At 22.8% G+C, this 14,341-nt stretch overlaps 5 protein-coding genes across 5 annotated transcripts; 3 read left to right on the forward strand and 2 right to left on the reverse strand. All coding sequences in view use genetic code 6, as the record gives it.

Moving 5' to 3' along the window:
- Window positions 1-567: 567 nt before the first annotated feature.
- On the forward strand, window positions 568-1,727 carry TTHERM_00131360 (hypothetical protein; the record flags this gene model as incomplete). Its single annotated transcript, XM_001019613.3, has 4 exons — window positions 568-932; window positions 1,049-1,232; window positions 1,322-1,538; window positions 1,597-1,727. 4 exons carry the CDS (start codon window positions 568-570, stop codon window positions 1,725-1,727), a joined length of 897 nt encoding a protein of 298 aa, XP_001019613.1.
- A 234-nt stretch (window positions 1,728-1,961) lies between these two features.
- TTHERM_000131338 (transmembrane protein, putative) lies at window positions 1,962-2,837 on the forward strand (the record flags this gene model as incomplete). The annotated part of the gene is made up of 1 exon (XM_012798537.1): window positions 1,962-2,837. The coding sequence occupies one exon, from the start codon at window positions 1,962-1,964 to the stop codon at window positions 2,835-2,837; it is 876 nt and encodes a 291-aa protein (XP_012653991.1).
- A 768-nt stretch (window positions 2,838-3,605) lies between these two features.
- Window positions 3,606-4,700, reverse strand: TTHERM_000131339 (EF hand protein; the record flags this gene model as incomplete). The annotated part of the gene is made up of 5 exons (XM_012798538.1): window positions 3,606-3,747; window positions 3,799-3,890; window positions 3,940-4,063; window positions 4,200-4,301; window positions 4,399-4,700. The coding sequence occupies 5 exons, from the start codon at window positions 4,698-4,700 to the stop codon at window positions 3,606-3,608; spliced, it is 762 nt and encodes a 253-aa protein (XP_012653992.1).
- A 918-nt stretch (window positions 4,701-5,618) lies between these two features.
- TTHERM_00131340 (EF hand protein) lies at window positions 5,619-11,295 on the reverse strand (the record flags this gene model as incomplete). The annotated part of the gene is made up of 8 exons (XM_001019611.3): window positions 11,082-11,295; window positions 10,903-10,992; window positions 10,758-10,831; window positions 6,213-10,673; window positions 6,069-6,155; window positions 5,827-6,017; window positions 5,709-5,771; window positions 5,619-5,652 (listed from the first exon to the last, which is right to left on the reverse strand). Exons 1-8 carry the CDS (start codon window positions 11,197-11,199, stop codon window positions 5,619-5,621), a joined length of 5,118 nt encoding a protein of 1,705 aa, XP_001019611.3. The 5' UTR covers window positions 11,200-11,295.
- A 695-nt stretch (window positions 11,296-11,990) lies between these two features.
- TTHERM_00131330 (AN1-type zinc finger protein) lies at window positions 11,991-13,395 on the forward strand (the record flags this gene model as incomplete). Its single annotated transcript, XM_001019610.3, has 4 exons — window positions 11,991-12,152; window positions 12,216-12,347; window positions 12,430-13,095; window positions 13,144-13,395. Exons 1-4 carry the CDS (start codon window positions 12,060-12,062, stop codon window positions 13,393-13,395), a joined length of 1,143 nt encoding a protein of 380 aa, XP_001019610.2. The 5' UTR covers window positions 11,991-12,059.
- Window positions 13,396-14,341: the final 946 nt, after the last annotated feature.

Below are 14,341 nucleotides of genomic sequence, written 5' to 3' on the forward strand. Positions count from 1 at the left end.
CATCTATCTATCTCTCTACTAACTACTATAATATTCAAATTTTTATTATAAAAAATACATTATAACTATTTAAAAGTATGATTTAATTCATCATATTAAAGTTTTGTAAATACTATGTTTATACATTTGCTTGTTTGAAATATACTAAATATTTCTTATTATTTATCTCAATATCACATATTTATTTGCTGATTAGTCATTCAATTTTTATCTCAATTAATGAAAATATATTTTTTTGAAATGTTTCTGTTTATTTTAAATTATTATCAAGCATAAAAATTATTTAAAATTTTCTACTTTCTAAAAAATTTAAGTAATATTTCCTAAAAGTAAATATGTTTCGAAAACTTCTACTGCATTTATTTTGATAATTTAAGTCATTTTGCAATTAATTTATTTTAACCTTATAGACAGCAGTTTTTAGATAGATCTGATAGAGCAATATTTTGTTTGGCTAATAACATTAATTTAATTAAGATATATATTAAGTATAAAAACATTAATTTAAACTTAAATATTTATAAGAAAAGTAATTAAAATTGTTTATATTTATTTTACAAGCTTAAAATGACTGAAAACTGTAGATACGCTGAATCATCATAATTTAATTATCACTTGCTAACTATCCCTCAATCTAACGGATCTAAATTATTTTTGTATTATAGAAGATATGCAAAGAAGAATGTGTTAGAAGCAATAAAAGACGAAAGTAAGAGTCTTTATGACATATTTGATTAGTTGAAAGCCGAAAAGAAGCAAGAGCAACCTTTAAATAGAAATTAAAAAGGAGAAAAAGAACCAGTTCCTGAGCATAGAACATTATAGATAATTAATTTTGATAGACCATTTGAAGATGAGCAAGTTAAAAAATGGTTTAAAGTTATGGGAAAACTTAGATAAGTTTATACTGGATCATATAAAAATAAGAAAGCGTAATGTTTATTATTCTTAAAAAAAAGAATGTTTTCAAAATAAAAAGAATTACTGAAATATAATTTGGCAAATAAATTAATTTAAGAAGGAAAAAGCATGTTTTATATTAAAATAGTTAAGGGATAGCAAAGAAAATTTACTTTGGTTTGGTAGTCTTTAAAAATGAATACGATATGACTTAATGCTTTGATAATGATCTTTTCTAGACTAAACTTGAAGAATATATGAAGTACTAGCGTAGATAGTAAGATTCTGAAGGCAAAGAATAATACTTAAGAAATCTTTTATCTTCATACGAAGTAATTATAAAATACATTGTTTATTTGTATTTTTGATATTAAAATTAATTTGCACTTAAACTTTAATTCATAATTTTACTATAAAAAAGGCAAACACTATAGATGAAGAAAAACTAGAATTTTTATCAAAAATGGAACACGGAGGATTTAAAATAATAACTGATAAAGAGGGTGAATATGATCCCAAGTAAGTAGATTAAATTAATGCAGATCCTACACTTGATCGTTATGGCAACAAGAAAAAGCAAAAAAATAAAGAATTCTAAGATTTTTACAAGTTTTAAGTGAGCAGAGCAAGCTTAGCAGGTAAAAAATCTTAAAATTATTACAAATAAAAAATTAACAAATATATTAAATCTAATAGATACTTTGGGTATGTAGAATGAAAAGGTTTTAACTGACAAAGAGCTCTTGAAAAGAAAGAAATAGATGTTGATAGAAGGATTTGAATAAGATCGTGAATTACTTAAAAAACTTAAAAAGAATGATGACTGATTGGTTGATTGGTTAGTTGGTTGAATTTTTTGATAGGTTGATTAAATAGTTGATTTATGGAATTAATTTCAGCACTCAATATAAAAATAATCAATTATCTTTAATTATACAATTAATAATATTAATGATGTTTTTTGCTAAAATTATATAAAATGAAATTAAGTTATTAAAAATTATTTTGAAAAAATAAAATAAAAAATATTTTGCTTACTAAAATAGAAAGGTTCCTTTTATATGCAATAATATACACATTTGCTTGCTTACTTATTTACTTACTTACATATATTATATATATGTCAGTATTTATTACAATATATATTAATAAATTTATTAGTAATTTATTTTGCTTTAGTATTGTCTAAGAGATAATTAATAACTAACTCACCACTATCTCTTTAATTACTGCTTATTTTCATTATCAAACAAAAAATATATCTCTATTATATATACAATTAAATTAATCATTTATTTTTTGAATACAATTTTCAATCAAAGCTCAGGCTCTTTTTGATCTTTGAGGAGAAAGCATATCAATTGCTCTTGAAGATTATTTTTATGATCCAATAGTAGATTGCTAAATGGATGCAGATTATACTCTATTGGTTTATTTATACTATTGGTAAGAAATAGGGTATTAATTTGGAAACTTGGTGGATTCTCTAGAGCTAGTTAAATAACTATCTTGAATACTTTTCTTACTCTGCTTTTATTCAATTTTAAATAAATTTAATTGTTGCTTCTGATCTTTTTTTTCCTTTTTTGTTGCTGATATCGCTAAGTAGCTTCCTTAATTAGGATTTTATATAATACTGTCATTTTTTTTAATTTTAGAGTACTCTAACTAATTAACTGATTTTTAAGGAGTTGGATATTCAGTGTGGTGATACTTAGTATAATCGCTTCTATACCTTTCTATCCATAAAAGTTTTTCTTTTTCACTCATAATGTTAGTAGAATATTATTTTCTGTAGGCATCAAATATCTAACTTTATTTGTTTTCTACCTTTATCCTTTTTTAACCACGTAGGTTAAACATATCTTTTTCATCCACTAAAGCAATAGTCCCATAGCCAAGTTCAAAGTGATCTTTTTTGTGAGGAGGAATTTTGATACCCTTGCCTTCTAATACCATATCACTGCGCTTTATAAAATCCTCCCAACTTCCCTTTGTGTATGCTTAAATCTTAATAGGACTATGAGGACGAGGATTACCGTGAACAAACCCATCTTAAGAAGTTTTTTTAATAAGATTCTTCCAACCCTCTTTATGGTCTGAATGAGTATGCTATAAGTCTATAATTAGCTGCTATCTAGGTGAACAAACTTCCATTTTTGAAACTCAAAATGCTTTTAATATCCTTAAATGCTATTTAAATTAATTTTTATTTATTTATTAAGTATATATCAATCAATCCAAATATTTTTTTTAAATAAAAGTGAATAAATTTAATAAAAATAATGTTTTTATAAAATTTTCCAGTTATTTCTGATTGATTTAATAGCCTTTATTAATCTCATATGTTTAATCATTTGTAATTTAAAATTACAGTCAAATGATAAAGACATTTATTTATTCTAAATTTAAATAACTAGGAAAACATAAAAATATTTTCATTGAATTTATTATTAAAAAATCTTTTTTAAAACTAAATATGAAAATGTTAAAAAATTAAAAATTTATTTAATAGCCATTTTATTAAGGTTATATTTTTTCAAAGATTTTTCAAATGAATAATATTCCCTACATAAATAAATAAATAATTGCAAGTAAATAGAAAGGTTAATCAATTTTAAACAATGGAAATAAATGAAAATGATTAATTTTATTATTTGATCAAATAAATAAATTTATTTATAAAACAGAATAATAAATTTATTTCATTTATCTTTTTTGTAGTGGGTCTAATGAACTTATTCAAATACTTCGCCAAATCTCTTTTATATGTGCTCGTAAAAGCTATCAAAAGTTTGATAATCAGTAGATTTAATAGGCTTATCAATGAAATATGACATTTCAGATCTAATTGAATTTAAAATTACTAAAAATAAGTTAAGATTTGAAATATTTTACCCTCTATTAACTTTAATATTCTTTTCGTGAATTAAATTTTCATTACCCACACAAATAGCTATTTATACTGGAAGCTTTCTCTCATAAGCATACTTTTATATTAATTGGTTTTAAAAAATATTTAATGAAATATGTATTTACAATTATCATTCCTTTTTTCAAAGGTCCTGGCTTAGTGGAATCAAACATACGGTGACCTTCAGGGTATACAAGCAAATTGTTTCTTTTAGAAACAGCCCATTTATCATCACACCACTTATAGAATCTAATTTTAGTTTTTCATAGAAAAATTAAAAATTATTAAATTCTAATAATAACAAATAAAATCTTATTTGCAGATTATTTTTTAAAATATTTATATTTATTTTGCTTGATTAACAACTTTAACTTTAATATTTTACTTTTTAAAATCTTTTCTTGGAGCATCTCTGTTGAAATACCAAAGAGTTTTCATGAATGGTGATGCAAGTAAGGAAATTGGGAATGCAACAGCGACCAAATATCTAAATTAAATTATAAAATAAATTGCTAAAAATGAATTTAAAACAATTAGTAATTTTTAAAATATTTCACAATTAATAAAAATTTATTTGTAAATACCTTGCTAAAAAGTTAGCTGTGTAATCCATCATTTTGTCATGTATAAAGAAGTCACTCCAAGATCTATGATTGACTAAAATAAGAGCTTTTTCATTACGGACAGGTTCTTGTGAACCTTCTATTTTTTTTAATTTCGCATTTAAAAAAAAGCAAGTCATTGCAGCCCAACTCCACTAAACATTGAAGCCATTCAATGTTACTATTCCATAAAGAACACTAAGAGAACTAAGAATATAGTAAACAACAACCATATTCAAAAAAAAATGCACAGCATTGTAAATTCTAATCAAAATCTTCATCATTATTCTTTCTTAGTTTTTTAATAATTAATTTTTTTTCCTTTGCTAACTATTTTGATAAAGAGTATATCAATAAATTAATTAATTATTAAATTATTTATTGATTGATTGACCTATTCATATCAAGATTGTGAAATCTTTTATATTTCTAACTTTTTCAGAAAAATATAGCAATTATTAGGGAAATCATACGTCATCCTAAATTACATCTATAAATAATTTGTAAGGAAGGAAATAAAGTATTTAATTCTACTTAGAATATGCTTTTTTTAAATTTTTTCAATTTTAAATTATTTACATAATTTAAATGTATGTTGATGATATGCCATTTATAAAATAAAAATTTATAAAATGAAGAAACATCAAATATTTTAGTTTAATGTGCAAAATAAAATGATTAAATATTAATAATAAAAATACTTATTTTACTAAAATTTCAGTTTTTTATTATTTTATTTAATTTAATTTATAAAGAAAGAAAGAATAATGGGTAAAAAAAGATTTGATATTTCTAATTTATTCTGAAATAATTCAATTTAATTTCTTATAAAATAGAGATAAAAACTAAAAAATCATAATAATACTAAGTACTTTTAGATAAGAAAATAAATGTTTATTTCAAAAATTATCCTCTTAATTAAAGAATCATCCTCTATTATGAATAAATAACAATTCATATCAATATTTTTAAAATAAAATAATTAAACCTATGATTTAAAATATCAAGTTATTAATAAATAAAACTAATTTTAAAAGTAAGTTATTTGTTTATTTAAAAAACTGATATTGAATATAGATACATTTTATATATAAATATATAAATAACTAAAGATATAAATAAATGAAATACACATATTTTTTAAGATAATTAATTTTCATTACTAAATAAATAGATAAATTAGATCTTTCTTTTTTCATCACTCACAACAAACTCATAATCAATTTATTCTTTTAGCTTTATAATTTAAAAAAATTAAAATTATTATTTAATTTTTTATCAAAATAAATTACTTTAGCAATAGATCATAATAAGTTACAAAGCCTTTTTTCCCTGCATCAAGTTATTTAAATAAACTTATTTTATTTTATTTAAAATAAATAAATAAAACAATAAATTAATAAATATTACTTTGTAAAGGAAATAAAATCAAATCCTCTGGAATTAGCAAAATTTAAAAGATCATTTTATGTTATTTTGCCTCTATTTTAAGAGTCTATCTTTTTATAAAGCTACTTTATTGGTAAATCTTCTTCTGAAGGTTTACATATTTAGCTAAGAGTGGATCCAAGTTCATTTATATCCAAATACCAATCCTTATTCTAAAAATTAATGAAATTCATTAAAACATACTTGCAAATTAAAAAATTTACCATATCGGATAATTCGAAGAGTGCATTTATTTCTTTATTTAGAATAATAATAGATTGAATTTGTGGGATATACTGCTTTACTAAAGTCTTAATAATAAAATTATTTATTTAAATTGAATTTAATAAAATAACTAAGAAGTATACTTGCATTTTGTATGTGAAATATTCTTTGGTCAGACTTTATAGAGAGAGTGAAAAATTATCAAATATTTATTCTAGGACTTATTCACAAGTAAATTTACTGAGATGATGCTTTAAAGTAGGTAGATGAAGAAGTCGCCTAGGTGTAAGTAGCTGCTATTGACTATATTTATCATCGATTTATTCACAGTCCTCTTTAGGCAAGGGAATGTTAATAGGATTTTCAAGCATAGAATTTGAATGGAAACTATAAAAATATGGCTATTGATGGTCTATGCTATGTGAAGATAAAATAGAAGCAACATTAACAACAGAGATTTTTTCACTTGTTTAATTTTAATAGGCATTATTGGGAGTTTGCTAATCGCTTTCATCGTTAATATTTCTATTAAATTTCTCAAAATCATCTATAGAATTAAACTCATATTTACTAGCTAAAGCGTTAAATGTAAGGTTTTAGCTATTCTTTTCAAATAAAACTTGGTTACTATTTACATTATTGCTCAAATCTTAAATTGAATTACTATCAATTTAAATTTCTTATTGTTCTGACTATTTCGTTAATTATTTATATAATGTGTTATTTCCATCATTATCTTGGAAGGAATAGAATCTTCCATTCTATTAATTTAGAGTGGAATCTAACTTGTTTAAATTTGTGTTTTAATTTTTATTGCTATTTAATTGTTGGTTTTCAATAAATATTTTATCTTTTTAGTCGTTAGAATTGATACCACAAATAAGACCGCAATTTTTGTTTGTCTCATTATTATTATTATTATTATTATTATCTTGATAATTTTGTCTATTTGATACAATACAATCTAAATAATTTTCTGATTGTCTCTAGGACAAATCGCTAGCTTACTAAATAGACTTATTGTTAATGTATTTACTAACTAAATCATCGACTTAGTTTTTCTTGAAGTTGCTTGCTTCATTAAAATTGCTTCCAACACTACAATAATCTTGTTACTTACTCTGCTTTTTTATTTTATCTTCTTCGAATTTCATCTAAATTGATGGTTCTAAGTAAGAGAAGGATGAGCTATAAGCATTCATTTATGGCTATTGGTAATTTATCTAAATAGATTATTAATTTGTTTGTGCTGGAGTAGATTTAGGGATGTATCTATCTAAAATCTCCTAAATGCTAGAGTTGAATTGTATCTTATTAGAAGAAATGCTGCTATTTTACTATTATTAATTTTGGTATGATGTAGTTGGTGTGAAAGAAGTTTGTATTTCTGGAAGCTAATATGTGAGATTCAAAGGTTGTTAAACAAAAGAGTTATATTATTTTTAGTTTTTTTAGTCATCGTTTTATTGTATGTTGCAGAAAGATTGAGAATATTAATTATCAGGCTAATGTGTATTAGGAAAGCTTTACTTATCTGAAGTAAATTAAAATGGTTTAAGGCTATTTATTCTAGTATTTATATCATACTAGTAGCTCAATTTTTTATTTTCATTTTCTATTTTAGAATTTAATGTACTCCAATCTGTAAGTAAAGAGTTAGATTATTTAGCATTTTAGCTACTTTCAGCAGCGTTAGTATTTTAAAGTAAATAAGATGGAGTATAAGTTGATTCTCTTTAAGTTATTGGCTAACTTAAACTTTCCCTGTAACTGTAATTTCCTATACTTGATGAATCTATATTATTTTGCTTTTATTATTCAAAAGTATATATTGGTGGTGGCTAACTTATTCCATACAAATTACTTACTCCACTTTAATAATAATTATTTTATGGAGTTTTACTTGTTGATGAGGAAGAAAAGTGAGCATAATCGTTAAAGTATGAATTATTGGTTGTAGTATTTGTAGGCTATATAGAATTTTGAATAGAACCTAAACCATATTAGCTGACTACATTTTAAGTTTAACTACCCACTTTGTTAGCAAAGCTGAAATATTAATTTTAGGTTGAATTTTCGCTTTTTGGTGAAAGTAAATTGTTGACTCTTTCATTTATTTCTGTAAGAAGAATGCTGGTTTCTGTTTAATCTGTTCTTTTCTATTATTATTATTATTGTTATGAAAATTGTTAGGTTTTACTCTACTAAAAAGTGTAATCTGTAGGTTCAGTTTTATTTAAATTTTAATTATTAAAATAATCATATTAAACTGCCTGAGTTTTTTATGGAGATTCTAAATAATTTTTTACAGCAGAGTTCTAATTACTATTATAAATAGGATCATCTTTTGAATCTATTTAATTTGGCTATTTTAAAGAATACATATTGGCTAAAGAATTTTCTAACTTGTAAGATTATTTTATTGGGTCTTACAGTAAGAAATTATAGCTCATTCCATAAGAGTCTTTTTCAGAATAAGAACGTCCTTGTTTAACTTCACTACCATTATAGCTATAAGCTTATCCTACTAAATTAATTTAATTATTTGATTTATGAGAAGGTATAACAGGCGAAACTCCTCCATCATGCAAATGGCTGATATTCTTGTTTTCAAAAGGACTTTAGTATTTCTAGCTTGAGTTCTATTTAGATATTTAATCTATTGATTTTGCATCTGTTAATTAGTTTTATGGGAAATAACTATTTTAAGTGATACTAAAATTACCAGTTTTCTGCACTGAAGCAGAAATACTTTTATTTTACTAATCTTATTTAGTAGGTGTGTCCTACAGTGCAAAATACTCATCCTGAAATATAACATTACCATCTGTTGACTATTTTCTATTGCTGGATTCTTTATGAGAAATAAATTTGCTTGGAGATTCAAAAGTAAACATTTTTTCTTCTATTTACTAATTGTATTGCCTATTATCTTAACTAGCAATTTTTTAATTTTATGGTGTAAAATTCCTTTAGGCTTACTTGTTGTCATAACTTTTATTTGGATTGTAATTATTAGATTCAACAGTATCTAAATTGAAATTTTAATCAACAAAATTTTATTTTTAATATGAATTTTCATTAGACTTTTAGGTAGATAATTTTTGATTTTAATCTTATTTGACTTCATCTAGCTGATCATATTATTAATAATCATAATTTTAATTAGAGTTGTTCTTCTAGTTATGTTCGCTATTTAAGTAAATAGTTTCTATCCTATTAAGTGTATATGCATCAGAATTAGAGTTTATATCAAGCAAGTATGGACTTTATTGATAAGGTGTAGATTCATTTTTTATAGTATAATCCGAGACCTTGTTTGCTCTTTTTACTTCATCTTCTTTATTTTGCAAGTAAGATAGTTAATTATTATTTTATTACTAATCTATATTCTGATTACCTATTATTTAATCTAGTTTTACTAAATTTACAGAATAATTATTATTCTAAGAAAGCTAATTTAATTATAAAAGATTTTCGCTGTTTTTATTATTAAACTATCTTTCTGTATTACTTAAAGAAGAAGTGATGGAAAATTTTCTCTCTGACTAATCCTAAGCAGCTATTCCAAAGACTTTATTTGAGTTTTCGCTAAATACTTTTGTTTAAAATTGTTGTGGTGATAACAAATTCTATCTATTAGTCTAATATTGTGGTTAGCTTGCTGTTTATAAATCAAAGCTAAAAACATTTGCATTTAACTTTGAAGATGCTATATTTTCATTTTCTTTTTTGTTAGGTGTTTGCTTAACTGTGTCTTTTGGTGTTTATAATTTATCTTGGCTGTGAATTTATGAATTATCCTTGCTAGCGTCTTTGCTTGTATCTATATTATTTTTCTTAGTAATCTTTTTACCATCCTTGCTTTATACATTTTATTTATTTATTGGACTCTTATGCTTAGGGGTAGGAGATTTTTTTTGCTTGTTATCTTGATTGACTGCTAAGTTATTTGCATATTTTGGAATCGAAGGTACTTTTTTCAATTTATTATGCAAATTAATTTCTTTAGGACTTATAGCTTGCTAGCTAGAATCATTTCTACTTGTTAATGAAACTGGCTATTTGCTATTTTAATCCTCATTTTTAAAATAATAGTTATTCTTTTAAACTCTTGCAGAGTTAATGTTAATAAAACCTGAGTCTGTCATAGAGACTCCCTAATTTTATAATTATGGCTTTGCTGATAATTTATTTTCAGTATGTGCTTCTTGTTATGATAGAGATCTCGGTTTTTTATCTAAAGGAGAGCTTTGATCCTTGCTAATTAACGAAACTACTTTGCTTTAATTAATAGGCGTAGGAGCATTCAGTCTATATGTTATAAGATTTACTTTATTACTATTACCTATGTTTGTTGTAGTAGTATAAACTTGTTACTGGTGCTAATACGATTAACTAATTTAAGTTTCTTGTGCCTTTTAATTATTCATATTATTAGTAGTAGAATTATTATTTGCGTTATTATGTTAAACCTTATTCTAAATTCCGTTATTCTAGTTAAGGTTTTAGTGTGTACTGTTTCGTGACATTTACCTTTCACTTATAACTTGACTATTGAAGCTATCATTTTGATTTTACTATTTATGTGTTTAAGTTTATTCCTACCATTTTTATATTTTAAAAAACGTGAATAAAAATTTCATTAGTTTTGATATTTAGTAAGTTAAACTAATTTAAAAAAGTACTCCTTCGTTTTGCTGTTGCTAATTTTTATAAGTCTTTAAGAACTTCTTGAGTTCTGTCTACATCTAATCAATAACTAATAAAGATATTAATTAAAAAATGAGTAGAAATAATTTTAATTGCTTCATAATTTGATAAGAATTTTACACTTTTTTTTGCTTTTAATTATTGACATAACTTGGCTGTTTCCCTCTTTAATAAGCTGTCTTAATATGTTTTTATCATCTCTTATTATTTCTGTTAAACACATTTTTATATTTAATGATTATTTAAACACTCCACATTATAAAAAATGTAATTCAATAATAACTGAAGTAATTATTTACATTAGCATTTTTCAACCTATTCTATGTATTCAATATTTCCTGTTGAGTTGACCGCGTTACTCTTGATATTAATTTTTAATTCTGTCTACTTTCCTTTACCAAAAGTAAATGTGTTCATTTACTTGATTGATTGAATATATTTGTCTGCGAAAATTTCTTATTTATTGCCAGCTAAAAATTAATTAATTGAAAAAATATTGTGAATATAATTAATAATGCATGAATACGAGTTTCTGACTGACTGACTACTAATTAATTGATATATCTTTATTTCTTATTTTATTTGTGCTTAACATGAAAAAAATTTAAATTCAGCTAATTATCTTTTAAAAATTATGTTAATTATATACATTCTTGAAAAAGTCTCTTTTTCATTCACATTACAATACTTTAACCTATTTTTTCTCTTCATTTGATTTCTTTTTTTCAGTTAAAATAGTGCTGAAAATTTTATAAAAATCTTTCTTTAGCAAAGTATTTTTATTTATTTGTTAACAATTTTTTCTGAAATACATTTTAATTTTCACATTAACAATTAGATTTTTTTATATTGACATTTTTATTTTTTGATCAAACAAAATATATTTTCATTTTAAGTTTTGCTTTGAATTTATTTTTTTTAAAAAAAACATATTTTATTGTTTGTTTTTTCTATTTTAAAAATAATTTTTATTCATGAATTGATTTTGTTTGTTTAATATTTTAGAGTTAAAAACTAAAATAGACATTTTTTCTTCCAGAAAAAAAACATTAAGCTTTCAATTAATATCAAAGGAATTCAAAGTAAGCATTTAGAAAATTAGAATAATTTGATTTTAGAATCGCCAAAGAAAATTTCTGGAAAACCTCTATTCTCGTTTCTAAAGCCAATCATTTAATATTAACTATATTAAAAGCAATTTAATTGGCGAAAATTACAAATTAAAAATTTTCAAAAAAAAAAAAATAGATTAAAAAAATAAGTAACACTTAGTTAAAATGGAATTTTAAAATTTAGGAAAGGTTTGCTCTATACTTCATTGCAAATAAAAAGATTTTCTACCTTATAAATGTAGTTGCTGTGAAAGAACTGTAATTAATTTATAGCTCTTTTTAAATTTTTAATATATTAATAGCCATTTAATAAAATAAAAGTATTGCCAAGATCACTTTAGATAAGAAGCTCACGATTGCAACTAATCAGACAGATATGCAAAAAAAGCAATTGTTTGCCCATTCTGTTTATAAACTATAAAGTATAATGGATCTCATACCGAAACTGAAGCAGTAAGCAGTTATTTTTTATTTTCAATCTTGAAATAATTAAAGTAGTATCAAATAAAATTTAATAATATTGTTTCTAAAACAGTTAGATATACATTAGGCTACAGATTGTGATTAAAAAAATAGAGACAAGATTCTGAAAGAGAAAGAAAAAATATTTTGCGAATCAGGTAAAAAATGCAAGCAAGCTCTTACTGATCTTAATACTTTTGTCTGTAAATTATGTGATAGACAATTGTGCTTAAAACATAGAATACCTGAAGAACACGTTTGCTAGAGAATTAAAAGAGATCCTAATCAAAAAAAGATAGTTTAAGTTGAATAAAGGCTTGAGCAAATTCGTTTAGATCAATAAGTAAAAGAAAATCCAAGCGTTTTAGGTGGAGCTATTAATTAAAGGAGAGAATATAATGTAAATTCTTATCAATAATAAACAAACCAATAGTATCAAAACTAAGCAAACCATTCACAATAATCTTAGTAAGACTAGCTAAATCAGCGCAGACAAATGATGTAAATGAGAGCTTAATAATAGTAGCAATAGCAATAAAGTAATTTAAACTAAAATCAAAATCAATAAAGCTAATAAATCTAGCAGCAAAATATAGGATATTGGAATGCAATTCATTCATAAAATGTTTAGCAATAAATTTAATAACCATAAGTAACCTAATAATAACAATAATAACTCTAAACAAATCAAGTAAATCAAAGAATTTAGCCTTCAAATTATAGAGAACCTTAGAGAGAGGTAATTTTTTAATTTGTCTTTATAAACTTAAGTAATTTTTAAATATAGATATGTAATGTCTGTGGAAGAAGTTTTGAAACTATAGTAGAATTGCTTTCTCATGCAGAGTAAGCTCACTAACCTTAGTAAAATAATTCAGGTAATTAAGCTTCTTAATAACAAAACACCACTACGAACAATAATAATTAAAACAATTCAAATTTAGCAAAAGAAGTTTGTGATGTTTGTGGAAAGAGTTTTAATGGGTTTGAAGAGCTTATAGCTCATGCAGAAAAAACACATTTTGTTGAAACTAATTGAAATAATTTTAAAATGTAATAAATCTTTATAAAATAACCTAGTTAAATAATCAAACAAAACAAAATATTTTAAGTTTTATTCAAATTAAATTAGATTGATAACTTTGAATTATAAAAAAAATTTCAAAAATAACAAGTAATAAATCTTTAATAATAATAATAATTAATAGATTCTTAATCAAACCTTAATCAGGCAAGGGCAAACAATAATAATAATAATAATCACAGATCAAACAAAAAGAAAGGGATACTTGAATAAATAAATTCAAAATTATAGTCTGTCATAAATTATCCTTATTTCTATGATTATCTAATTATGTTTAGCATATTTGGAGTAGGAGCATTTTAATTGTTTAAAAATATTTAAAATTGAATATTTATAACTTGTATCTTCATAAACAAACATAGAAACCTAACAATTGGTAAATAAATGTATATATATATTCTATGTAAAAGTAACAATTTTCTAATATTTCTTAACTCAAATTAATATTTTGCATAAAATTAAGATAAAAAGAGATAATGCTTACTTTATTTTCAAAAAAAAAATATCGAGTTCAAATAAAATTAATTTAATATTAAAATAATAAACTAAATAAAATATTTTTAAATTAAATAAATTGTAATTATAATAACTAAATTATAATTTATTTTCAAAATAAATAAGCTTTTTTGCAATTAATTAATTGTATATATTTGAAAAGATTTAAATAAAAAAGATCATTTATGATAATAATAAGAAAAGAAATTAAAATTTATTGAATTTAAGTGATTTGATATTCTTTAAATTTCAAATATATTTTATTTTTCCTCTAATATAAGGAAATAATTAAATAAAAATATTTTTTAAAAGTTGAAAGTAAAATCTAATTATCATTATTAATATTAGAAAAAAGAATATTTATAGATTATTTTTTTATTTATTTAAAAGAAAATTTGTAATTTAA

Source organism: Tetrahymena thermophila, assembly GCF_000189635.1.
Source record: "Tetrahymena thermophila SB210 genomic scaffold scf_8254582, whole genome shotgun sequence".
Lineage (NCBI taxonomy): Eukaryota > Ciliophora > Oligohymenophorea > Hymenostomatida > Tetrahymenidae > Tetrahymena > Tetrahymena thermophila.